The following is a 27,633-nucleotide window of genomic DNA, read 5'->3' on the forward strand; positions in this document are numbered from 1 at the left end:
GATTTTTCTCCATATTGTGGACTTTAACATGGATCAAGGGGCTGAAGGTCCAAATTGCAGTTTCAATGCAGCTTTAAAGGGCTCTACACGATTACAGTCGAGGAATAGTGAAGCGATCGTTCATTTTCTAAAACAAAATTTTAAATTTCTATACTTTTTAACCACAAATGCTCTTCTTATACTAGCTCGACTTCAAGCGTTGGAAAGGTCACGCGTGAGGTAGGCAGAAGTACCGGTGTTTACAAAGAGAACGTGCAAAGAAAGTCAAACGCATTTTACAAAAAAAAAGTTAAAACAACGACGTTGGGTGATTTTGAGGTTAGAGGAGAAAATGAGATGGAGTACCGAAGAAACAACCATACGTGACCTTTCCAACGTGATTACATAATGCATAAACACGCATCGTAGAGCTAGTGCAAGACGAGCATTTGTAGTTAAAAAGTATATAAATGCTTTTTTTTTTTTTTAAATTACATTCGTTTTAGCAGTTAAGACCCTTATTTCTGAGCTGGGATCGTGTAGAGCCATTTAAAGCTGCATTGAAACGGCAATTTAGACCTTCAACCCACTGGCCACCATCAAAGTCCACTCTAAGGAGAAAAATCCTGGAATGTTTTCTTCAAAAAAACATTTCTTTTTGACTGAAGAAAGAAAGACATGAACATCTTGGATGACACGGGGGTGAGTACATTATTAGGAAATTTTTATTGTGGACATGAACTAATTTATTGAAATAAGTGTTTTGAATTTTAAAACATTTACATTTTTTTTATTTATTTATTTAATGGCGAAGCTGAATTTTTAACACCATTACTCCAGTCTTCAGTGTCACATGATCATTCAGCAATCATTTTAATATGCTGATTTGCTGCTCAAGAAACATTTATCATCATCACTGCTGAACACAGTTGTGCTGCTTGATATGATGTGATCATTTTTTTGTTTAGCATTTTTTGATCAACAGAAAGTTGAAAAGAACTGCATTTGTTTGAAACAGAAACCTTTTGTACCATTATAAATGTCTTTATTGTCACTATTGATCAATTTAATGCATCTTTGCATAACATTAGTACGCATTTACTAGAAAAAAAATTACTAAATAAGCAAAACAGAAAACCTCATATAGTATGTAAAACAGCTAACACACTCTTTTCAGCATGCAAAGTTTCTCAAAATGATCTTCTAAAAAAAGTAGCTTACTGTTGACAGACAGCACTGAATAATTAGCACATTTATGTAATAATAATAACTTTTATTTATATAGCGCCTTTCCAGAGCTCAAGGACACTTTACAATGAGTGTAACAATGAAGAGATAACCATAGTATCATGTAAACTGTCATGTAGTATCTGTCAACACCAGCCTGCAACTTGAAACTGAAAAGCTAAATGATTTATATAAAAAATGCCACTTCACTGCTGAAAAAAGTGGTTTTCACACAGTATGCATTGACACTGCTGACTACACACAAAGCTGACATACACTACAACAGCTATAACCCAATTAAACCAGATGACGTCAACATGTTTTAAAACCGAGCATGTTTTAACAGCCTTTAAGAGATTTTCCAGCATAGTGGTATGATAAACACATTTGACCCTTCACTCTAATTACCTGACCTTTGAAGAGCTTTAAGATGCTGTAAAATGGCATGGCTAGAAAAAAGGTGACTTTTTGCTGGTCAGGGTCTAAGTGAGGTTATTCATAACAAAATTAAATGAGTTGTAATCAAAAATAAAATATTAATACAAGAACCTCCAGCACATCCCGTCTCACTGTAATGCAGCTTCTGATAAGAAAAGGCGTTCTGACACCGCAAACAAAACTCTACTTTACTCCATGAGCTGGGAAACTGGTGCTTTTAAAGGAATGACCCCATAGTTGCAGTATCAAAGTTGAAACACAGGAATCAATTGATTCTAGATAAATGGTGGGGCTTGTGACCTTGGTAGTCACACAGAATTGTACATACAGACTAAATCAGATCTCTCCAGTGATCCAATGTAACCTTGATGTTTTCCTGGGAACACAATCAATACACCTATCAATTGCAACTGGACAGCTTCAAAAGAAAAAAAATTGTGAGCTTCGAGGGGTTACAGACATGTTTGCCGGCATTAGTAGTATAAAAACGCACAGTGATTTTTTTTTTTTTTTTTAGTGGATGAAATGAAGTGCAATGATATAAGATCGCCAGAATGCAATTGTGATGCACACAAAACAGCTATATGTGTAGGTTCAATGACAATATAAAGCACCATTGTCGCCACTCACACAGGAGAGACCCTGAATTTGAGTGGGTATTATTATCTCTAAGGAAAATCAATTAGTTCTGGAAAGAAGAGTGAAGTCGGAAGTCCTCCAAATGGCTTGTTATTGTAAGACACGAATCCTTCTGCATAACCGAAACCTCCAAGACCATAAAGACTATGCATTGTTGAGACCCAGAAATGGCAGTTAGACACAGGAAGCACTAGGACCTTGAACAATTGAAGGGTTTTGTTGAAAAACAAGGATGGCTTTAAGGAAGAAGGCACTCTGAAAAGGAACTTTGAAGTATTATTCCAAGCAAAGCCAGTGCTATAAAGCAGAGAGAGGCCTCTGGAAGAAATCCTGCCCGAGCCGCTGTGAACTTTTAATGGATTTTCATCAAATGAATAAAGTAAAAAACTTTGAAGACCGGATGAGTAAATGCCAATAAAGTCAATCTCAACCTTACTCAGAAGCAAAGGCAGTCATCTATTTTTAAGCTCAACTGGACCGCTGATCCTCTTTTTTTTTTTTTTTTTCAAGCGTATTTTAGTCCAGGAGATCCCCCATAAAGACTTTGAAGTAAAAAAGCAAGATTTACTCAGTATCACTCTATAATAAATTTTATTAAGAACATCACAACATTACAATATATGACCATGGATCACAAAACCATAAGGGTTGTAAGGGTAATTTTTTTTTTAAATCATCTGAAACTGAAGCTTTCCATTGATGTATGGCTTGTTAAAATAGGCCAACATTTGGCCCGAGATACAACTATTTGAAAATCTGGAATCTGAGGGTGCAAAAAATCTAAATATTGAGAAAATCGCCTTTAAAGTTGTCCAAATTAAGTTCTTGGCAATGCATATTACTAATCAAATTCTTCATGGAACAAGATCGTTACTTAATATCCTAATGATTTTTGGCACAAAAGAAAAATTTTGACCTAAACAATGTATTGTTGGCTATTGCTACAAATATACCCGTGCTATTTAAGATTGGTTTTGTGGTATTCTGTGAAATTCTGTGATAAAAGCTATCATTTTACATTGTTTGATTATCCTGCAAGTTGTTCCCAACCTGAGGTACAAGTAGCCCAGGGGGTATTTAGAAGGTTAAACTTATAAAACAGAAATGATGACAAAAGGGAAATAAATATATATAATACTAATAATGACATGATTATTTTTTAGTTCTTCTTTGAGGTAAAAAAGAAAAATGAGCCATATTCACAAAACACCATACTAATTTCTGTTTAAATCATTCAGAAATCTTGTGTAAACTGTCCCCTTGATTTAGATGCAAACATTTATGCATGAGTTTACATATGATATCCACAGGAATTTATTCTGCTTGTTTCATAAATGAAGCTCAAAGTCAGATTTGTTGTGGCATCAGTTTTCACGATTTAAAAAAAGTCATGGTTTGCAGATGTTTGTGTTCCGAAGATGAACAGGGGTATTACAGGTTTGAACATAAAAGTGAATAATTAATGACAGAATTTTCATTTCTGGAGGGGACTATCCCTTTAAAAATGATAGTAGTTGTAGCAATAGTAGTAAGAGTTTTAGTTAATAGGATGTCATTTTTGGTTAGGTGCTCATGAAGTGGCATTGATGTGACTGCAGGGCTGCAGAAGATTAAAAATACTTAGAAAAACACTTCTAACCTAAAAGAGGTTTTCCAATCTCAAGTAAACAACAAAAACAAAATCCATTTATGTCTTTTAGTAAAGAAAAGCCATTAGAGAAAATCGGATTATGGGCCCTCTCTCATATTGCCCATAAAGTGTCTACTCCACAAAAGAAAAGATGTCTGAGACTATCACTGCAGTCTCATTTGACACAATCTCCAACATCAGTCTCTAAAGCTCTACATATAAATCAATGTTCATTCAAATGGTACCAAGACCTCATGCATAATCTGTGGCAGATGTTGCATACACGAGTTTCCAGATTTATATCCTTATGAATGCTTTACAAACACTTGTTCAGTTTATGAAAACCAAGCAGAACATTGTGCGTACATGTATAAACTTTAATCCTCATTCTGTCTCCTGCCCAAAGTAACTAAAATGGAGATTACACCACCTTTTTTATTATGCATAACTTCATCTGCATATCATTTCCATGTGCGATTTCTGCAATTTAGAAGACAATTCCAAGAGCTTGACCTTCAAGAGACAGAATTATCATGAGTCAGAAAAATGATTTTGGTCATAAAAATAATTTTGAAACATTACATTACATTAACCTTTTTCTTCAATGCGGATGTAAGCCTATGGGTGAGACTTCTTGTTCATTATTCGCTACAGGGAAATAACGAGAAGAGTAACAACGTGCAATAAACGATAAACTGTTTGCACTACAAACCAGAGTGTTCATAATTAAGATAATATATTAAAATAATATGGTAAGATAAACCAGTTTGCAATATGTTTTGCACAGCTAAAATCTGGATGTGGATGAGACCGAAAGCCTGACCCATAAAATTTACAAATGGCCGTGCCCGTTCTTCTTCACAATTTAATCTGTATTTTAATCTTTACAATTTATGAATATAATTTAAAAATGATGTAATACTCATAATATAACGAAACTAGGATTTTCTTAAAGGGATAGTTCACCCAAAAATGAAAATTTGATGTTTATCTGCTTACCCCCAGAGCATCCAAGTTGTAGGTGACTTTGTTTCTTCAGTAGAACACAAATGAAGATTTTGAACTCAAACCATTGCAGTCTGTCAGTCATATAATGGCAGTCAATGGGACCCACGGCTTTGAAAGTCAAAAAAACATACCAAACAAAACCAAATTAAACCCCGCGGCTCGTGATGACACACTGAGGTCTTAACACATGAAACAATCGGTCTGTACAAGAAACAGTATTTATATAATTTTTTTACCTCTGGTGGATCAGCGGTAAAAGAAATGATATAAATACTGCTCAGTTTCTTGTATTAAGGTATTAAAAGCCAAACCATAAATCCATTTTCCAAAAGGAAAGGTCAACCTGACTGTTTATGTAGATCAAAATTTTCAGGGATGACGGGGCAGCTGTAATTTACTTCCCGAATTGCCAATAAATCCTACCGTACCTTACAAAGTTGTCTGAAAGGTTAAGCCCACGTTTGCTTACTTTGCACTTCCTCATGATGATATTAATGGTGTGCTTTGCAACCACTTTGCTGGGCTGGTAATGAGGGTGTGGGTGAGGGAGTGGATCAAAGAGATGAAGCCATGCTTCATGAATTTCTAATTAGAGTTTTAAGCCTCATCAAGTCACTCAAAGAGGCCGTGGACTAAATGAGAATGGTGCTTTCCCATACAAATCGTGCATCATTCATTCAGAGTCAACCATCATCCTCTTCTGTGAGCGACATTGTCTTCTTCCGTGTTCTTGGCAAGCAATGGCTTTTCTTTAATCTGTTGGGTCACACAGAAGTGAAAGGAGTCACGGGTGGCCCTACTCGGGCCACTGACTTTAATATCTCTGGCTGACAGATGTGTCACAGCACCGGATCATTTAATAATGAGGGGAATTCTCAAAGTGAGAGCCTGCTGTACTCTTAAAGCCTTTGGAGAGGAAACGGCTTGTCACTAAAACCGCATCCTAGTAATCACAGCATTTTTAATGCAGGGTCAATGACATAAATTGTGAATTGCAGCTTTGCTGAGATTTTTTCAATGTTAAATCTTATGTCATGAGGCTGTCATAAATTTAATTTGACCCCAAAAACTTGATATTTATTTCCTGGAATGTGAATTTCACAGGGGGAACCCTGCCAAAAAACACGTATTTTACCACACCAAACAGGGGGACCCCCCTCGAAGTGCGATTGGGCTAGTTTTAAGCAGCAATTGGGTGGGTTTTGTTGTGAAAACATGGCAACCCTGCCCCTGGTGTTATTCATAGACTGGTAAAATCACTACTGGGACACTACAGTTCTGGTTCACTAAAAAAAGGCAGCAAATTGTCTTGGTGGTTTAACCCTGAGAGATGACTGACAGAAAGACTTTGCAATTTTATCCTTAGTGCAATAAAACCGAATCCCTGTATTGATTAGCTTTAATCCCACTAGTAGTCAAATTGTCCATGTAAGCAGAAGTCTGGCAATAGTGTGCATTGTAAAACAAGAACATGTCAAACACAATCCCTATTTGCCTTAAAGGGATAGTTCACTTAAAAATGAAAATTCTGTCATTAATTACTCACTCTCATGTTGTTCCAAACCCGTAAGACCTTCGTCCAACTTCAGATAACAAATTAAGACATTTTTGATGAAATTCAAGCTATCAAGGCACAGAAATGTAGTAAGGACGTAGTTAAAATAGTCAATAATGATGGCGGACTATCCCTTGAGAGAAGAAATTGTTGAATAAGTACACTATGTGCACAATATATGCAGCACAAATTTCTAAATGATACTTGAATACTAGAATTGCCTGAACAATTCAATACATCGAAAGATAAATGTATCTCTCTTCACAGATCAAAAATGGATATCAATCCTGGGAAGAGATTCACTGAAACCATCAAAGTGAATTCAGTATATTATAAAATATAATCTGGATTATATTTCCCATGCCACACAGCTGTGCTTTACGGAGGGGAAGAAAGTCTAGATGAAGTTAACATTCAAGATTTAACACCCTTATTTGAAAATTCTCAAGACTAAATATACCCCTGAAGCAGGAGATTACGAAAGGTCAAAATTAGCATTTCTGGCACAGCAGAGGCACAAAACAAACTCTGCTACTACAGAAACAAGAGATTACAAACGGAAAACAATTACTTAACCTGAAAGAAAAACGTGGATACAATAATTGTTTATCATTTAGGTAAGTGATCGTAGGGTAAGCAGTGCCAATTGTAAAATCTAATTATGTTTCAGCATGTCTGCTGACAGCATCTGTAATACAGGACCCTGGAAATAAGACTCTTTAACTAAATAAAAAAATTGCAAATAAAAAACAAAAACTATGGTGACATAATAAAATTTATGCATATACACTACGAGTCAAAAGTTTTTGAACAGTAAGATTTTTTAAATGTTTTTAAAGATGTCTCTTCTGCTCACCAAGCCTGCTCCAAAGTGTATATGATCCAACGTACGGCAAAATAACTGTTTTCTTTTTTAATATATTTTAAAATGTAATTTATTCCTGTGATTTCAAGGCTTGATGTCACATGATCCATTCTATTCTGATTTTCTGCTCAAAAAACATTTATTATTATGATGTTGAAAACTGCTGAGTAGATTTTTTTTCCAGGTTTCTTTGATGAATAGAAAGTTCAGAAGAACAGCATTTATCTGAAATAGAAAACTTTTGATCAATTTAGAGCATCCTTGACTCCAAGCTTTCGAATGGTATAGTGTATAATGTTATAAAAGCTTTTTTTAATTTCAGATAAATTCTGATCTTTGGATCTTTCTATTCAAAGAATCCTGAAAAACTAGTTCGCTGTTCAAATATTGATAATAATGACTAAAAAATGTTTCTTAAACAGCAAATCAGCATTTTAGAATGATTTCTGAAGGATCACGTGACACTGAAGACTGGAGTAATGATGCTGAAAACTTAGCTTTGATCACAAGAATAAATTACTTTTTTAAAAAATATATATATATTCAAATAGAAAACAATTATTTTAAATAGTAAAAATATTTCAAAATGTTACTGTTTTTGCTGTACTTTGGATCAAATAAATGCAGGCTTGGTAAGCAGAAGAGACATTTAAAAACATTAAAAATCTTACTGTTCAAAAACTTTTGACTGGTAGTGTAAATTATAGAATAATAAATAAACAAAAAATTGCCACATGAATAAAGAATTTAATTTAAAAAAGCTGAATGAATGAATAAAAAATGATAGTCCCATGACTAAAAATGTCCAACGTTTGCACAACTTTTCCCATCCTCCCCATAAGCCATTTAACAGATGCATTTTAAGCTAATGCTTATTTGCTAATTGCAGGAAAACTTCCCTCGGAGCAATCTGAGACTAACAGTCAGTCATGACTCTGGCGGAAACACTCTGCTGAGAGCTGCTCGCTGGATACCAGTGACTCAGTCTGTCACCAAGTAATTAAAAACACCCCGCAAATAACTCGAAAAATGTGAGAAAACTCGAGAAAGAGACCTGTCTTGCATGATACTTCCAACACATGAAGCAAAAATGTGTCCGACACCACTTATCAACTTGACTCAAAGCACCACTGACACGATCCTCTCCAGTCATTTGAGGAAAGAGAGGCGCTGCTCGATCCTAAGAGGCAGCTCTAGAGGACAGAGTGCTGTTATGCTAGCGGCGCTAATGCGTGGCCACGTAAAACAGAAGAGAGGAGAGAACGCTTGAGAGGGTTCTCTGTATGGTCCTATCAACAGACTGAAGGTTAAGCTGTCTGAGACGTGCTGAGAGCTCTTCATTTAGGTGTGAAAAAGGTCAAAGACCTTTAGAATCGTTGCATGTAACTACTGAATATTCTGGAAGGGGAAACAAACACTGTAAATGGTGACAAACAAGTGTGGCTAGATAAAATTAAATTCACAGTGAATGTTTATTGGAAGCAAATGCATTTGATTCACTTCGATTCACTTCATATGATGGATGGATGCACTTTTTGGACTTCAAAATCTCAACAACCATTTACTGCCATTATAAAACTTGGAACTTTTAATATAACTCTGATTGTATTCGTCTGAACGAAGAAAGTCATTTACACCTCAATGGCTTGAGGGTTAGTAAATCATGGAGTAATTTACAGTTTTGGGTGATTTATCTCTTTAAAAGACAAAATATCCCAAGAAAACAATGTTCACTTCAATCCTAGTAAACATTCTTCTCCATTGAACCAATGTCTGAGCTTCCAAAGTATGAATGTCTTTTTCTCCCGCATGCCATTTTCCTCCCTCTTGCTGCCCAGTCAAAATGATCATATTACGTTTATGCCGTGATAACAATTGCATAATAATCTAATTAGACTAACACCATGAGGGCAGACTGGAGAAAGCTGTCATTATTTCAGAATCAGAGAACTGTATGTGAATGTGATTTACAAAAATAATTGAAATCTTGAGCTATCTGAATACATTAGTAAAGACTGTCTACTACAGACTGGTTTTGTCATTTGGTTTTGATTCTCTCAATAATAATAAGCTAACAAATCCAGCTAAAATGTTAACATTAATAATTTGTGGAAAAACACGTTTAAACCACACCATAAAATATTTGACTGCAGATGATATCAAGTGTTAGCAATTTCACCAAATCAAAGATAAAAGAAAACCCAGTCACAGGTTAATTTGTCTCAATAATATGCCAATGCCACTGGCTAAAAATTTACGCTAGAAAAGATACACTATCATTTAATTTCAATTCAATATATTTTTAATTTTCACTTTTATTTAGCAAGCCTGCATTAAATTGCTAAAAAGTGATACTAAATATATTTCTAATGTTACAAAAGATTCATATTTCAAATAAATGCTGTTCTTTTGAACTTTTTATTTAGCGTATTAGAATGATTTCTGAAGGATCATGTGACACTGAAGACTGGAGTAACGATGCTGAAGTTTCAGCTTTGCATCGCAGGAATAAATTACATTTTAAAGTATATTACAATAGGAAACAGTTATTTTAAATTGCAATAATATTTAACAATATTACAGTATTTTTGATCAAATACACTACCAGTCAAAAGTTTTTGAACAGTAAGATTTTTTTATGTTTTTTTTTTTTAAGTCGTCGCTTCTGCTCACAAAGCCAGCATTTATTTGATCCAAAGTACAGTAAAAACAGTAAAATTTTGAAATATTTTTACTACTTAAATAACTGTTTTCTATTTTAATATATTTTAAAATTTTATTTACTCCTGGGATTTTAAAGCTGAATTTTCAGGATCATTACTCCAGTCACACGATCCTTCAGAAATCATTCTAATATTCTGATTTGCTGCTAAAAAACCTTTATTATTATTATTATTATTATTATTATTATTATGTTGAAAACGGCTGAATATAATTTTTTCAGGTTTCTTTGATGAATAGAAGGTTCAGAAGAACAGCATTTATCTGAAATTGAAATCTTTTGTAACATCATAAATGTCTTTATCATCACCTTTGATCAATTTAAAGCATCCTTGCTAAATAAAAGTATTCATTTCTATAATTCCTATAATTTGATCACAGGAATAAATTACATTTTTAAATATATTCAAATAGACAGCAGTTTATTTAAACAGTAAAAATATATCACAATATTACTATTATTGGATCAAATAAATGCAGGCTTGGTGAGCATAAGAGACTTCTTAAAAAATACAAAAAGCTTTTTAACAGTGTTGTACGCTAGATCTAAACAAGGCAATGAAATATTTGAACACAGATGATATCAAGTGCTAATAATTTCAAAACAATCATTTTTTTTCGAAACCAAACAAAAACAAGGAAACCCCCCACCCACAGGGTAATGAAAAATGAAAAATTAAAAGCGTGTGAAATTAGGAGCATTTTGCTCAGAGCAGCATTAAATAAAAAGACTTTTAACAGGCTAACTGAATCTAGCACACCCTGGGATTCACAGGCAATAAATCAGAGAGAACGCGCTTATTAAATAGATGGATCCGTTATGCAATATCGCATCCCGGAAAGCAAACGGTTTTGATTCAGTGTTCTTGTTTGGATTGACCTTCAAACCCTGAAGCGCACAAACAAATAATGAGAGAAGGCAGGCACTGACAAGAGAAAAAAAGAAGCCATGGGATGAGCCTCGGTATTGAGTTTGACTATGACAGAGATACTAATGCAAGAGGCAGCATCAACAATAACAGATTACGCATGTTAAACCTATCCTGTTCACGTCATCCGAAACTGACTAATCTACTTCAAACAAATCGCCTTGGGACGCTTGGAAAATACTTGTCAGTATGAATGAATGTAAGCAAAACCGTCATTTTAATTATAATGTTTATATATTTAGCTATACTAAGTCTGGATGAAACTAAAACTAGGGCGCTTTGTTGTAAATTACAAAATACGTCAGAGAAAAACACCAGTGTGAAACCATTTCAGTTCTATTTCTTTTCCGCACATCAGTTGCAACAATGACAGGTTAACCAGTTTGGGAAACAAGGTTAAACAAGGTTAACGTCGCTCCATTCCAGAACTGTCCTGCTGTCTAAAGCCGCTGGCACCAATTTCGTACAGGAACGACTGCACAAATATCACCCTGTCCGTAACATCATGACAGTTGAGTGGTTAATGGCTCCGATGATTTGAAATAAACCTTTTAAATCTAAACCTGCATTCATGGTGGGAGAAGATATAAAAAGGACATTTTTCCTTTTAATCCATTTTGTGCATCATTAACCAGGAGGAACTTACACCTTCCCTGTGTCAGGGCAGATTTGTAGCGTAATACATCTCTCTGACTTTATCTACTGACTGTTCGGCACCCCACTGCCTGTTATGTGCGGACTGATTGCTCACTGTGTCCATTTCCTCCTTCAATGCAATTTGCACTCCGGTGCTCCTTCAAAACGGCTCTGAACAGTGTACTACTTTCTGCAGGAAATGTAACATAATTCAAAATACCGCTGCTTTTAAGCACTGCCGTGTGAAAACGTTCCAGGTATGTGTCCGTTCAGTAAAGCCATCAAAACAAGACAAAACTCAAGCTTATTTGAGTCCAATGGTGTCTACGTGGCTACATCATGTTAACTAGATAATAACCTGTCAATCTCATCCCTCCTACTTGAAGCATTTCAGTCTTTCAGGGGACGCAGGTGTGAGTTTAGTTATTAGGGATGGATAATTTGGTTATTTTGTCTACTGGAGCACTTGAAAGACAAATCAACAGAGTATTCAGAGGTGTCCATCTGCAAATGTTTAATTGTTGTTCAATGGATGTCTTTGTTTTTCTATGTAAACAAAAGCTAGAAGTGTCTGTACATTGCAATTGCATCTTGAGCCTTTTGGACGCAGCTCTCAGAATCACAGAATCCAGTCTTAAAAATGGAACTTGCTGTATAAAGCTGAATGTCATGGAATTTGCCAAAACTGGGATGAATGAATCAAAAGTAGGTCAGTACACTTAAATCAAAACGTGATATGGACTAGTGTCTGTGAATATTAAGTCGCAAAAATACTATTTAAATACGAATCCTGCATGTTCTGCGTGTCTGTGTGAATGAATGGCGCACACGCACGGTTTTGTTTACTACACACATACTGAAGCACGCTTGTATTTTCAGCCTGTGTTGTCGCAATATATGACTGCATAAATACATAAACAATCTCCAGAATTGCTATGAAAATCAGTTTATAAGCATTTTACCATTTCTTTTTAGAAAAAAACTATTGTCATACATATACAAACAGAAACTTACACAGCAACCCTTTAAAATAAAAGTTTGGTTTAACTTGAAGAAATTGTGACAGAAATATTTTACTTAATGTAATGATATTACTACTAATAAAAAATCAGTAAACCTTATTTTCTAAGGAATATTTTCCAGGAAAATGTAAATACACAACACAGTATTTCTGAAAAAAAAAAAAAAGTAATATTTTTTTTATAGTATCAATTAATTTGAGATGCTTTTGATTATTAAAATTTAACAAAACCATTAAAATGGAATCCATGAAATGAATGGTAATTTGGTAAAAATAAAACAATTTAAAAAAAGAAATAGAAAAATCAAAACTTGGAAATAAATAAATAAAAACAGATTTCAAAATAAAATCTAGAAGTGAAAGAATTTAAGTTATAATAAAATTATCAAAACATGAAAATGGAAAATAAGTGTTTTTAAACTCAGCAATGATAATTCTGAAAAAAAAAAAAAAAAAACATGGAGCATTTTGTTTTAGTGTACAGTTTGTACTTATTTTAAGGAATATTTACCAGAGAATTTTTTAACAGAAAAATGTAAATATACAACACAGTATTTCCGAAAAAAAAAAAATATATATATATATATATTATATATATTTATTTATAAGATCAATTAATTTGAGATGTTTTGATTATTAAAATTGAACAAAACCATTATAATGGAATTCATTAAATTAATGGTAATTTGGTAAAAATAAAACACAATTTGAGAGAAAAACCCATCCAGAAAAATTAAAATGGAAAAAATTGAATTAAAAAAAGAATTAAAAAATAAAATAAAAACAGATTTCAAAATAATATCGAGAAGATAAAGAATTTAAGTTACCATTAAATGTTAAAAAAATTAAAATGGAAAATAAGTGTAAAACAAAATGTCAAAATTGAAAAGAAAGTTTGCACTCGACAAATTCTGTCATCCTCTTAATGTTGGCAAACTTTTGGTAACAGTTGCTGGTACCCACTGATTTTAACATAATTGTTTAATTTCCATGCTATGGACATCAATGGCAACTGTCAATTGTTTGATTATCAACATTCTTCAAAATATCTTCTTTTGTGCCCAACCAAAGAAAGAAACTCATACAGGTAGGGCTGATGCGCTGGGAACGCATCGGAATACCAAAGGTTGGAATCAGTCCCATCAAGGGGAAACGACTTCTCATTCAGAACCGTTTTCAGTTTAACAAAACTTACCAATGGGTGCCTCTCAAATGGAAGGCTGCATATCTCAGCTGCTATTTCGCCAAATGTCGATTCATGGAAAAAAAACGTAATGAAAACGAGTCAGTACTGAGCTTGTCTGAGTTTGAGGATGCATCCTTCCGTTTGAGAAACACTCATTAATTCACCTCTTTATATAAGTCTGATTCATTTCCATGAAAAGGTTCTTTCGGATAGATCGTTTAACAAACCTGTTCAAAAAATGATTCAGAGGTTATTTTATGGCGGAACTTGCTTATCTTGCTTGTGTTGGCGTGATCAAGGGTCTTGATCTTATTTCCATCTTAAATAAAAGGCTATATTTTTATCCTCTCTATCATCCAATGATAATTCTGAAAGAAAACGTGCAGCGCATTTGTGATTGACAGATAAACCACAAGCTCTTTTATCAGTGTTGTTGTTAATGTTCTGGTTATTTTGTTTTAGTGTACAGTTTGTTCATTTTGTGCAAAGCATATGGTTAAAGTAAACATTATTCAGCTGAACTGTGGACATGTTTCTTAGGGTGTGTTCACACTTGTAATTCGCTTCGTTTGGTCGGGAACAAAAAGGAAAAGGATACATTTGGTCCTGGTCCACTTAGTGTTTACACTGGCATTTTTGACAGCGAACCTAAAGATACCAAAACTAAAGGCATAGTAATAGGTTCACAACATGATTGGTTGGGTTGAATAATTTATATTTTGTGATGGAACTCACCGAAAACTCCAAACAAAAGGTGCGTTCGACATAAAGCGGTGCTGCGGGCCCTGCAAGACTAAGCGGTCATTGTTGCATGTACATGATTTTATTTTCACCACCTGCAAACTCACAAAGAGTTCATAAAAGGCACTTTACCTCATTGCTCCTCATTTTCATACACCGCTTGTTCCCTTCGTGAAATCATGTTGTATAGCGTCACATCTTGTCATTACTTTCTGCTTTTGGTTTGTTTAGAAGTATTTTGTTTGTGTTGCATTCATATTTCATTCGAAACGCACCAGAGTTCGTTTGGAAGTGGACCGAGACCCATCTTTTTAGCAATCTCGGTCCGGTTGTTTGATGCACACCAGGGTTCGGATGGAAGCATTCAGACTTATTGAAATGAATCATGTCACATAGGGCCACATCTTTTCATTACTTCCTGATTTTGGTTAGTTTAGAAGTATTTGGCCTGTGTTGCATTCATATTTCATTCGAACTGCACCCGAGTTCATTTGGAAGCGGACTGAGAACCATCTTTTTGGTGGTCTCGGCCTGCTTGTTTGGTGCGCACCAGGGTTCGGATGGCAGCATTCACACTTACTGAACTGGATCATGTTGCATAGCATCGCATTTTGTCATTACTTCCTGTTTTTGGTTAGATTATAAATATTTAGTCAATGTTGCATTCATATTTCATTCGAACTGCACCAGTGTTCATTTGGAAGCGGACCGAGACCAATCTTTTTGGCAGTCTCGGTCTGCTTGTTTGGTGCGCACCAGGGTTCGGATGGCAGCATTCACACTTACTCAAATAAACCAACAGAGCTATCACACCAGAGTTTGTTTTAATCGAACCAAACATGACAAGTGTAAACACACCCTTAAACACACTTCATGTCTTGTTCCACTCATGCAATAAACGCATGTCCACTATTGAGCTGTGGGCTATGACTAATTTCATGGGCATTGCAGACAAAATTCCAATTTAAAATCGTTCAGAGCATTGTAATTTTGTGAGATGTAATTTTGTAATGTTATGAGAAGCTTACTTTCTACGACCTTTATATCAACAGTGTTGGCGAAATTGGGTTCCTCCAATCTAAAAAACAGGAATCGAAAAAGAATCTAAAACAGTGAGGAATCGATTCTTGGAATCGAATCCCATTGATTCCAGAACCAGGAATCTGAAACGGACAGCCCTACATACAGGATTAGAAAAACATGAGGGTAAGTAAATTACAAAAAAAAAAAAAAAAAAAAGTTCCTTAAACGCATTAACATATTATGTGTGAATGACCTATCTATATCTAAAACAAATTCTAAAAAGCATCTGCGTTGTAATGCTGTGCAAATTTTGGCTCTGGTCTACATGTCACCGCTACTACTGCAAACTGTAGTTGCAAAGGCAAGGTATTATCAAAAACAGCACTGTACTCAATAAAAAAATAATAATAAAAAATTAATCCCTCTATACATACTTTTGCAAAAAAAAGTCAATTGTGTTTCGATTACTCACTGCTGTCATTTTCAAGTCCTCTGGCATTGAGGTTCAATGCACATCATTCTCTAACAAAGAAACACTGGTTGTGGAAAGGTTGTGACTTCCAAATGCAAAAATGTGCTTCATTTCATACCAGCTACCAGCTGAAAGTATCAAATACCACCAGGACCGTTTCATCACACAGACAATTAAGAGAAATGACTCACTTAAAACCGCTCCAACGTGCTTTTGAACTACTGCACTTCACAAAGTACATTTGCTCGTTTTCAGTTGTTGTTTGAAAGCTATTGTTGTTGGCAGATTTTCTATCAGAAGCACCACTCAGCTGAAACATGCTCATGTGGGTGTCATGCAAAAATAACATTAGGAAAAGACAGACTGAGATTTCATGACAATCCTCTCCAAAACACTGCATTCTCTTCACTATTGTTTTCATCCAAACACTTCTGCTGAGATGGTTCCCATAAAAAAGAAGAGAAATACAAAAACAACAACAAACCACACAGTTTGCCACCCACGAGTTCTAATTTTTTCATCTTTGCTGTCTACGCAGGGTAAGAAAGCTCTCGTATTTCATAAAAAATATCTTAATTTGTGTTCTGAAGATGAACAAAGGTCTTACGGGTTTGGAACTACAAGAGGATGAGTGATTAATTACATTACAATTAATTAATTTTCATTTTGAGGTGAACTACTTTAAAATAACAGTTATTGATATTGGCCTCAAATTAATCTAACTGGTGCACATATAATTATTTATACAACAGTTCTTTCTGGTCCTCGAATTTGATTGGCTCATAGGAGTGCGATATTAGAGTGAAATCAGAACTCCAACAGCCGTTTCACAGTTTGTAACTGTATCACTCTGCTTGCGGTTCTTCTCACACCGAGTGTAATGACGGACGCCCAAATGCAGCATTAATTCATAAATATTACAGTTTTTGTGTCACGAAATTTAGTTTTAAGAGGTTTTCAGGCGAAAATGTACTTTATAGTTTAAATATGCAGTTTGTTAATAAAGATAGTGTCTATTTGAAAATTTGCGTTGTCGTTTTCAGACATAGAAGCTCCGGATCATCAGCGACCGCTCTGTACTCATGAACCCGCACAAGAATGCCTCACCTCGGCCAGATCTTCTGGAATTTACCGCTGGCTCTGATGTCTTTGTAGTGGTTACACATGAATTATAATTCATCATGGGTAAATCTAATGGTAGACTTTGGTCTTATTAATCTATTATTTGTTCCAGAGAAGATAGTTTTGGCAAAGTCTCTTGTTTATATAAATGGTAAAAAAAAAAAAAAAAAAAGTACATTTCTTTGTACTTTTGAATGAATTGCCTAGCTACTTTTATGATGGCTGTTCAATAAATATTTTATATGAATAATAGTATACAGTAATAGTGTTTTGTATTGAGAAATGGTACGCGTGTTCATGATGGTGATTTTAGTTACACTGTTCCACCATTAGATGCCGACAAGAGACTGTTTTTATGAGTCAGCAGTAAAGACTTTTACTTTGAAAAGGTAACGCTGTAAACAGAAGCTATTTTTAGTTTCAACAAAAGCTTGACACAGCAAACAAATGCACTGAGCAGCAAAATCAGCAGTTGAAAGGATATTAATGTTACGACAAAGATAACGCTTTCCTCAGCGGACATTCAAACTAATGTTTCATCATGAATATGAAGAATGAATGCTGTATCAGATGCAGGAAATCACACTCTCTTATAATACTCTACATAATACAGTGAGATTTTAATGCAGTAATACAATAAGCTTTCAATAATGCAACTCAACATTCTTTCGTTGCTTGTTCTAAAGTGACATTTTCGAATTAGCAATGGAGGCTTGGGCTCAGCTGTTAAACTGTCAACTTTAGATTTGAATTTGTGGCGGGAAGAAGTAGTTATACACAAAAGAGGGCTTTTAAAGACACTCTGTTGTTATTTTATGTACTTACACACTTGTGCCGTCAAACTGTTGTATAAATGCAATATCACACTCGTAGACATGAGATAAGGCTGTATATCAGCCGAATCACAGCCTACAAGTGTGATATTGCTCATCTACAAAAGTATTTGTTTCAGAACCGTAGCGACACATGAACAATTTGAACCTTTAACCCTCTACATGTAGGTAGGATGTACATCAATCTTGATCATGAGAAATTGATTTCTTTAGATGAAACACTTTTTGACCTGTAGTTTGTGAACTGAAGTAGCAATGCAGTGAATTCAACCAAGTCTATCAGTTTTAATGCAGTATATTGGCATCCGCTACTTCTCATCAATATTAGGCACTTGGTGGCATCTGTCATCAATAGGAGTGTGTAACACTTGTGACCTTTGAGCTGGGGTAAAACACTCACCAGTTTCCTTCTCTTGTCCTGTTCTGTTGGGGGCTCCTCATCATCTGTCAGCTTTGGCTCTTCAAAGTGGCTCATCAGCATGCAGCTAGAAGACAGGCAGCCAGAGAGAGTGTGTAAGGTCGTGAAGCATGTGTGTGTGTAAAGAGAGCGAGTGCAAAGTAGAGAAATTACATTCATGTTACACTTCATTTCTAAAATGTGCCACTTTTCCCTGTTCTCCAGCAGCTGTGTAATCTCTCACTCCATTTATGAATACTCTTTTGACACCCCACTGAAGTATGTATGAGGCAGGTTGTGTATCCATCCTGCCTGGAAATGATAAAATGCCTTAGGAGGTGAAGTTAAGGGTATAGCACCATATCCTGAAGTCATAAAAATATTGGCTGCCGAGCAGTATCATGCACATTTCATGACCAGCATACATTCAAGCCAAACCTACACATAAAAACAAACATACACTGATGTGGCATACCAGATTCATATTATTTCTATGTTATAAATTATTGTCATAAATTAGCTAATTATTAAACAGATAGAAAGAGAGAAACATATCTATATATTTAACTGTAATAATTTTATTACAGAATACAATTATATAGCATACACACATATATATAGCTAAATTTAATTTATACATATCTAAATTTTTAATATAGAAATGCAGAATAAAATGATACCCTAAAATGTATACAATTAAATATAGACATTATACATAAAAATTATATATTATAATTAACGTGTGCAAGAATTATTTTAATTCTATATTATAACTGTATTATTGTTATTATTATCACAATTAATGATTTCTTTATTAATTAATTTATACACACACACACACACACACACACACACACACACACGTATATATATATATATATATATATATATATATATATATATACACATACATATACATACACACACATTTATATATATATACACACACACACACACACACACACACACACACACACACACACACACACATATACACACATACACACACACACACACACACACACACACACACACACACACACACACACATATATACATACATACATATACACACACACACACACACACACACACACACACACACACACACACACACACACACACATATATATATATATATATATATATATATATACACACATACATATACATACATAGCCAGATTCCATATTTAAAAAATATGATTTTTAAAGAAGTGCATTTATAGAAGAATTCACAGAATTGCAGAATGACATTATACATTAAAATTATATATTGTAATTTAATTTATAGTCCTATACTAATAAATATTAATTGTATACATTAATATATAATAAATTATTAATATATATAATACAATTATTTTAATAGCGATATTACAAATAAATTTATACACATATACACATAGAATAACATATGTATTATAATTATTATGTCTGCATAGACTACATATACACATGCACATGCATGCAATTTACACATGCAATTTATATATATTATATATTTAGATCTTTTATTCATTTAAATATAATGGTAACACTTTACAATAAGGCTTATTAGTTAACATTAGTTCACTATATTAGTTAACATTAACTAAGAATGACCAATACTTCTACAGCATTTATTAATCTTAGTTATTGTTAATTTCAGCATTTACTAATGCATTATTAAAATCACAAGTTGTATTTGTTAACGTTAGTTAATGCACTGTTAACTAACATGAACAATGAACAATTGTATTTTTATTAACTAACTTTAACAAAGATTAATAAATACTGTAATAAATAAATTGTTCTTTGTTTGTTAATACATTAACTAATGTTACCAATATAATTTTACATGGATGTGTAGTTGTTTAAATAATTTTTTATACTATGTATACTTCTTATACTATACATATTTTAATATTATATAATCAACAAGATGGCAGAAAACACTGTGACACAGATCACAATCACTTCTCCTAAAGCTGAGCATTTGTTTCATGAAACACCTTGCCATGACAGTGTGTGCCCTTGTCCACCATTTTCCAGGTCATTAGGCAGACAAAGTGCCTCTATGGAGAAGAGGTGTCATCAAAAAGAGAGAATCAAACTTACTCCTTGAAGGTAGCCGTCTCAGGGTCTTCTGTCATAACATCGTGCAGAGCCTCCACGCTGATGTTAATGATCCCACAGAACTTGTCCTGGATCACGCTGAAAAATGATTGCAGAGGAAAACGTTACTCAGAGAATGAACACAACCTTCCATCATTCACACTCTGAGAGCACGGTGACAGAAAGATGTTTTAAGGTGTCTTCACAAGCCAGTGAGTAGTAGTCTACAGAAAGGGAGTGAAATTTCACAATACTCAATATCACTTTTGAAATAAAAATGCTATTCAAAGCAAAACAAACTAAATCAAAACAATACTCTTCAAATATTTCTCAATGAAACTTAACTTTATAACCAAAACCAAAATGTTTTGCATGCGGGCAAATACGCGTATGAGCCTTCAAAACCAAACGCCTGTCAGTCTGACAGCGCGTGGGCACAGAGTCGCTACTCGACTAACTAAATTTTAGAAAGAATGCTATTGTTTTTTTGTTTAAGTTTTCGCATTGAGTTGGTAGCAAAGCACCTGTACTTTCGACATCCTTACCCGTGGGTATTAAGATTTTCAGTCTGGAAAAAAAAAAAAAAACCTTTTCAGCCTGGAAATAACTTGCACTCAAACCCTTTCTGCAAGGGAACAATCATAAGCTTAAGAGAAATACTCAGTCTCACTGACTGTTAAAATCTGAACTACACTCAAGGGACCTGAACATTAGACTGCACATATTATCTGAAGCAGTTATCGCAGATAAATGTGAAGATATTCATTAGATTAAACCCTTAATGCAGCTGTTCTTTATGCTTTCTGTGACATAGCAACAGTCCGCACTTTATGAAGGACAATCTCTCCATTTCACAGCCTTGTAGCCATATGTCTGATATATAAAAGGAATAGTGGACACAGAATAATTTATAATTTATAATTTACAACATTCATCATGCCATTTCAAACACATGCTGTTTGACTTTTTTTTCTCAGTGGAACACAAATGGAGAAGTTTAGAAGAATGTCTGAGCTGCTCTGATATATATAGTGAAAGTAAATAGTGACCACCGCCTGTCAAACTGTCAAAGTATTAATACCTGTGTACTAAGGAACCCTTAAAGGGAATAAATATGAGATGGGAGGAAAAATATATTTGATTGCAACTATATCATTGGGTAATTATACTGTATATAAATTGCAGACATCAGGGAGCTGTTATTCATATGCGGGGCATTGATATCGCTTTTGAATGTGCGTTCGCTTTTTACTTTCACTTTTGAGATTTGTGATCACACTTACTCTGTGTAAACTGTGGTAAGTGAAATTTTTTTGTACTGTAATGTAACAGTCTACCACAAGCAAGCAGCTAACCATGTCCCTTTAATGGCTCCATAGAAGGTGTTATTCATTTTCCATGGCTTTCCAAATACAGATTCACTATTCGGGCACATCTTTAGTTTGTATCAATATTTTGAATTTGCTTTTCTTTGTGTTTTTTTTTTGGTATTTATTTTTATTATTTTACTCATTTCAATATAACTGCTTAGGGCTTCTATTTTTATTCCAGTTTTAAATTCAGTTTTAGTTTTTATTTATTTCCAGTTGGTAATGTTAGTCCTTCAATTAAAACTAAACAAAAATCTTGTTTGCTAACTTAAGTTTTTTTATTATTTATAAGTGCTGTCAAATTGATCGCATCCAAAGTAAAAGTTTGTGAATATAAGAATATACAGTTGCAATCAAAATTATTCAACCTCCTTCACCTGCAATACATTTTGCTGTGGTGGTCAGCATTTTATGAAAACAATTTAACAAAGGCATCAGTAAACTATTAGATAAAATTTAATTAATACACATTTCCGTATACTAATTCTGAGAATGTAACACTAGGCACATTTCAATTACAGATTTGCGATATTTTATAAATGTCGAGTAAAAATTATCGCAAAATTATGGTGATGTTATGCGACTAAACATTTTTTTTTTCCTCTCGCGATAAGTAATGGCAACATATTTTTGGGGGATTTTGGCTATATTTAATCGAATGTAGGCTGTGAATGCGAAAAAAAAAATACCATTGCTGTTTTGCGAAATATTTCTTTTTCGAACTGCCTGAAAAACCACCTCATGTGACTGAATAACTTTTTTGCAATATATGGGAGTTTTTGCACAACTGCAACATATTTTCAATTTGTGCAATTTAAGGGGTAATGGAAATGCAGCTACTGATGAATCATAATATAATTCAAAGTGGCTCTAGCAACTTTTAACGTCTTGAAAATCTTCATGTAGCCTTAGACTTTCTGAAGTAATAAAATTATTTCTTCTCTATAGCTTCTCTACAGCTTTTGTGAGAGCTCTGTTGACTTTGTCATATTTGCTACTCAACTTCAGCACATTTGTGGGCTAACTGTGCAACAGCCCAAGCTAATTCTGTTCTCCAATAGAGTTTCTAAAGGTTTATTTGTGTTTGAAGACAATTTTGTACCCTCCCATACAAATAAGTGACTAAAAACAGCTATGTTGAATAGGGGTTGAATATTTATGACATAGCTGTGTCATTAAAAAAATTCCTAGAACTCAAAAATATTACATTATATATTGGCATTATCACATTTAATATGCCAGTATAGATAAATTGCATCTGTTATAGATGCAATTTAAAAAGTCCTGGATCTTCAGAAAAGTTTGTATGTTAATATTTCTTAAATACATACATGTATGTGTACTTACAGTGGTGTGAAAAAATGTTGCCCCCTTTCCTGATTTCTTATTTTTTTGCATGTTTGTCACACTTTAATGTTTCAGATCAACAAACAAATTTAAATATTAATCAAAGATAATACAAGTAAACACAACATGCAGTTTTTAAATGAAGGCTTTTAAGAAGGGCAAACAAATTCCAAACTCACATGGCCCTGTGTGAAAAAGTGTCTGACGTGGTTAGTCGCTTGCTAGCGGTAGCCTGTTACATTTCAGCACATACAATTTTACATATCACAAGAACAGAGTAAGGAGAGATGACTGATGGGACAATGGTGAATGATTTGCAGATCTTGAGCACCACTGACAAACATCTAATCTTATAAAATGTGTGGTAAAAGTATTTGTAATTGCAAATCTTGAAGGTGAAAGTTAAAAGCGAGTGCGCATTCAGTATAATTACTCAACGATACAATTGTGCATTGAATAAACACTGAAATTGCTTGTATTTATTCCGTAGTACACATCTTTTCCGTTTCAAACACGCTATTCAGTTTGGGCACATCCCTGATTCGTACAACTTGTGTCTTCTGAAGTCATACGACAGGTCTTAAATTTAATTTAAATCATTATTCACTTAAATATTGCTTAACAGCAGTGGTCTCAATTCACTTTTATTGGATGTAAAAGTGCAGCTTGGACATCCCACTGTAAATATCTCCTTTTGGGTTCCACAGACGAAATACAAGACACAAAGGTGAGTAACTATTGACAGAATTGTCATTTCTGGGTGAACTATCTCTTTAAGGATGAAAACATCCTATGGTCTTGACCTTCCCAGCACAGTTTTCTTCTATAATATGTGACAGGGCCAAATTTCCTGTGTTTGGCCCTTTCCATCACGGTCTTCAATATAACCCCCTCAATGTCTGATACAAATTGGTTCATTCGTCAAACACACAAGATCCCTCGACTTTCCACTTAGAACCCTGTGACGATTCTTCCTCCACCTCAGATCTGCTCACATGCAGCATTCAATGAAAAGCCAGATAAGGAAGGTCAGTCCTAACTCTCAAAAAAACATTGCTCGGTGAAATGAACTAGTCAATACCGTTTCTGGAGCAGCAATCACATCTCTGCTTTGGTGAAATGGAGGAAGAAAATGAGGTACTGTAGCTGCTAAGAGAGAGGGGAACAGCTGATATGACTTAATAACAAGAAATTGTTCAGAAATGAAAGACGGGTGGTATGAAATTACGATTGTGACATGACGTGTGCCTCCCTATCACCCATCTGCACCCTGCAAGTGGAGAATTGAGCGTTTCCTTAATCCAAAACGAGGTGCTCATTGCATTTTATCTGCGTTCTCATTCATTTTCTAATACATAAAAGTTAAATTCTCAGTATTGCATATCCCTCACCGTTCAAAGCTGATGACTGAAAAAGTTTTGAATTACTCGAAATGTGTCATGCTAAGCATATATTAGAATATATGAAAAGCCAATTACCGTTTTGCCTGAAGACACCCTGTAAGTCAGCTACAGGCAAACTTGGCAAGCACCAAAGCTAGCTAAATATCTACTCAGCTATATGTTTAATAAAATTTACAGCTTTAATATTACTTTTTTGTAGTATAATACAGGATAGAGGGCAATCTTATCTCATCCCGCCAATATTCGAGCTACAAGAGCTGCGCTACTGACCTATCAAAGATGCATCATATTAAAGATTTCTTATCACTCTGCTTGGGCCTGAAAAACAGGCATGTATGACACTTAAAGACACCCAAACCAGCACTTTTGGACAATTAAACCTGTAGTTCCATCTTTTTAAAAAGGATTTTACAGGACAACATATTAGAAGAATTGTAAAATCAAATAATATTTTTCTTTCTTTTGTGCTTGTATAACGTTAGTTAAGTTTTCATGCACCAAAAAAGGCACAATTAAGTGTCTCATTTCATGTTTGACCATCAGAATGTTTGACCTTTAGAATGAAACATTTCCGCCACTAAATAAAAAATAAAGATAACTGCGACTTTTTATCTAACTTTTTTCTTAGAATTGCGTGACACAAACTCACAATTATGACTTTTCTTTTCTTTGCATGATAGAAACTTGCATTTGCGAGTTGTAAAGTCAGAACTGTGAAATATAAACTCACAACTGCAAGTTATTAAGTCAGAATTGTGAGATATAAAGTCAGATTTGCAGGATATATACTCAAAATTTGCGAGATAAAAGCAGAATTGTGGGATATAATCACAAAACCGTGAGACAATAGGTCAGAATTGCGTGATACAAACTCACAATCATGACTTTTCCTTTCTATGCATAATATAAACTTGCAATTTGACTCAATTTGAAGTCAGAACTGCGAAAAATAAATGCACAATTGCAAGTTATAAAATCAAAATTATGAGATATAAAGTCATAAAAAGATAATTGCAACTTTTTTGCTACGTGAAAAATTGCAACGTGACACAAACTCACAATAATGACTTTTCTTTGCATGATTTAAACTCACAATTGTGAGTTATAAAGTCAAAATTGTGAGATGTAAAGGCAGAATTGCAGGATAAAAACTAGCATTTTAGAGAAAAAAGTCACAATTGCAAGATGCAATTCTGACTTTAGAACTTTTAGAATTGTGAGATATAAACTCACAAAGCAGTCTTTTCCCCCTCAGAACTACACTTTATAACTCACAATAGTGAGTTTAAATTCTAAAAAAGTATTACGAGATGTAAACTAGCAATTGTGAGTTCTAAAGTCAGAATTACGAGATACTGTATAAACTCACAGTTCTGAGGAAAGGCAGAATCGCAAGATATAAACACGCAATTGTGACTTTTTTTCTCAGAATTGCTAGTTCATATCTTGCAATTTACATGCAAATTACTTGCAATTTGCCTTTACTTCTCGCAATTGTGTTTATATCCCACAATTCGGACTATATATTTTGCAATCCAGACTTTATTTCTTGCAACTGCAAGTTTATATCATGCAATTCTGAGGGGAAAAAAAAGTCATAATTGTCTGTTCCAACTGCAGGACGTAAACTTACAATTGCGAGGAAATAATCATAAAGTGAGATAAAAAGTCGGAATTACCTTTTATGTTTTATTCAGTGGTGAAAACGGATTTCCACAATGTCAACACCCTATCGCAATGTGAAATCAGTAACGCATAAAATGACAAACAGATTTCTAAATGGCTAGTTATTGTTCTTAATATTGTAGTCACAATTATTAACGTTGTTTAGTTGAATATACAATAAAATTCTTATTTTCAGCAGTGCTGAATGGATTTCTTTTGCTACAGTGTTCAAAGCAAAAAAACACTGTAAATAGAAATTGCCATCTGTTAAACTTTAGCAGTCGTAATTATAATGGTGATTACTTTTTCAAATAATTGTGAAATCCTTTTCTGAAGTAAAGAAAAAGCTAATTTCTGACATTGGTTTGGATATGAGCTTTTCAAGCATGGATTTGACATTTCAAGCAACACAGGAAAAAGACACGGAAAACTTCAATGAACATCAGAAAAGCAGTGTGCACATTTCTGGTTAAAAATGAAAGGCCATCAACTGACACTTAAAACGGGAAGCATCGCTATTCAAATCAGGAGCAAGAGTCAAAGCTAGTCCACAGTTTACTAAACGTCAGCAACCTCTTTGTTATTCATGACTGTGCTGCATTGACTGCTTTGATGCGTTGGAATATGGTAGGGCATTGTTTTGATGCTTACATTCGAAATACATTTTTCCTTTTTTTGCATTTTTTCTTTCCTCTCTGAGTCAAGGGTTAAATGTCTTGAAAAAATCTGAATCTCATGGCACTGCTACTTGATATTTACAATAAATTAGCCACCGTCTACATGTAATCCACTTGGCTTTCTTTTGAATATGTATTCCCATTGTAATTAAGCAAGCAGCTTGCTTTAAACTGTTTAAATGTTCTGGCAAACTCCAACATCATTATTTCAAAAGGCAGCTGGTTGAAAACACTCTGAACCGTTCTATTTGTGCATGTGTAAAAGCAAAGACCCAATCTGCATATCCCCCTCTTCCATTTTTGGCCCGGCTGTATATGCGGAGATCATTACATCATTATTATCATCATCTGTTTATTCTGCGCTCTCCAAATGACTGAAGCAGAGACAAATCTGTATCGTTTCATTGCTGTCACTGCGGTTATACTTCATTAGGGGGTGAAATTATTTGTGACGTATTGCGCCTCAGAGAAAAAACATTCAGCGCCTTGGGCATTGCTGTGAGCCCACAGGTGTTTATTCAGACGGAGTCAGAACACAGCAAATAGAATAGTAATGGCAGGATCAGAAAATGCCATTCAAAGCACCCTGAATGCCTGTGAAAATTAATATGCTGGGCCTCGTTTCATGCAAGCCTCTCGGTGCCACTAAATAT

General features: G+C 34.3%; 1 protein-coding gene across 1 annotated transcript in view; it reads right to left on the reverse strand.

The window, feature by feature from the left end:
- LOC141287674 (importin-11-like) overlaps window positions 1-27,633 on the reverse strand; it is a 79,195-nt gene that overhangs the window by 6,465 nt on the left and 45,097 nt on the right. Inside the window, exons 10-11 of the mRNA XM_073819820.1 lie at window positions 20,522-20,617; window positions 18,426-18,510 (exon numbers count right to left, since the gene is read on the reverse strand). Coding sequence (XP_073675921.1) covers window positions 18,426-18,510; window positions 20,522-20,617 — 181 coding nt within the window. The remainder of the gene's footprint in view (window positions 1-18,425; window positions 18,511-20,521; window positions 20,618-27,633) is intronic.

This window comes from Garra rufa, chromosome 15, assembly GCF_049309525.1.
Source record: "Garra rufa chromosome 15, GarRuf1.0, whole genome shotgun sequence".
NCBI lineage: Eukaryota > Metazoa > Chordata > Actinopteri > Cypriniformes > Cyprinidae > Garra > Garra rufa.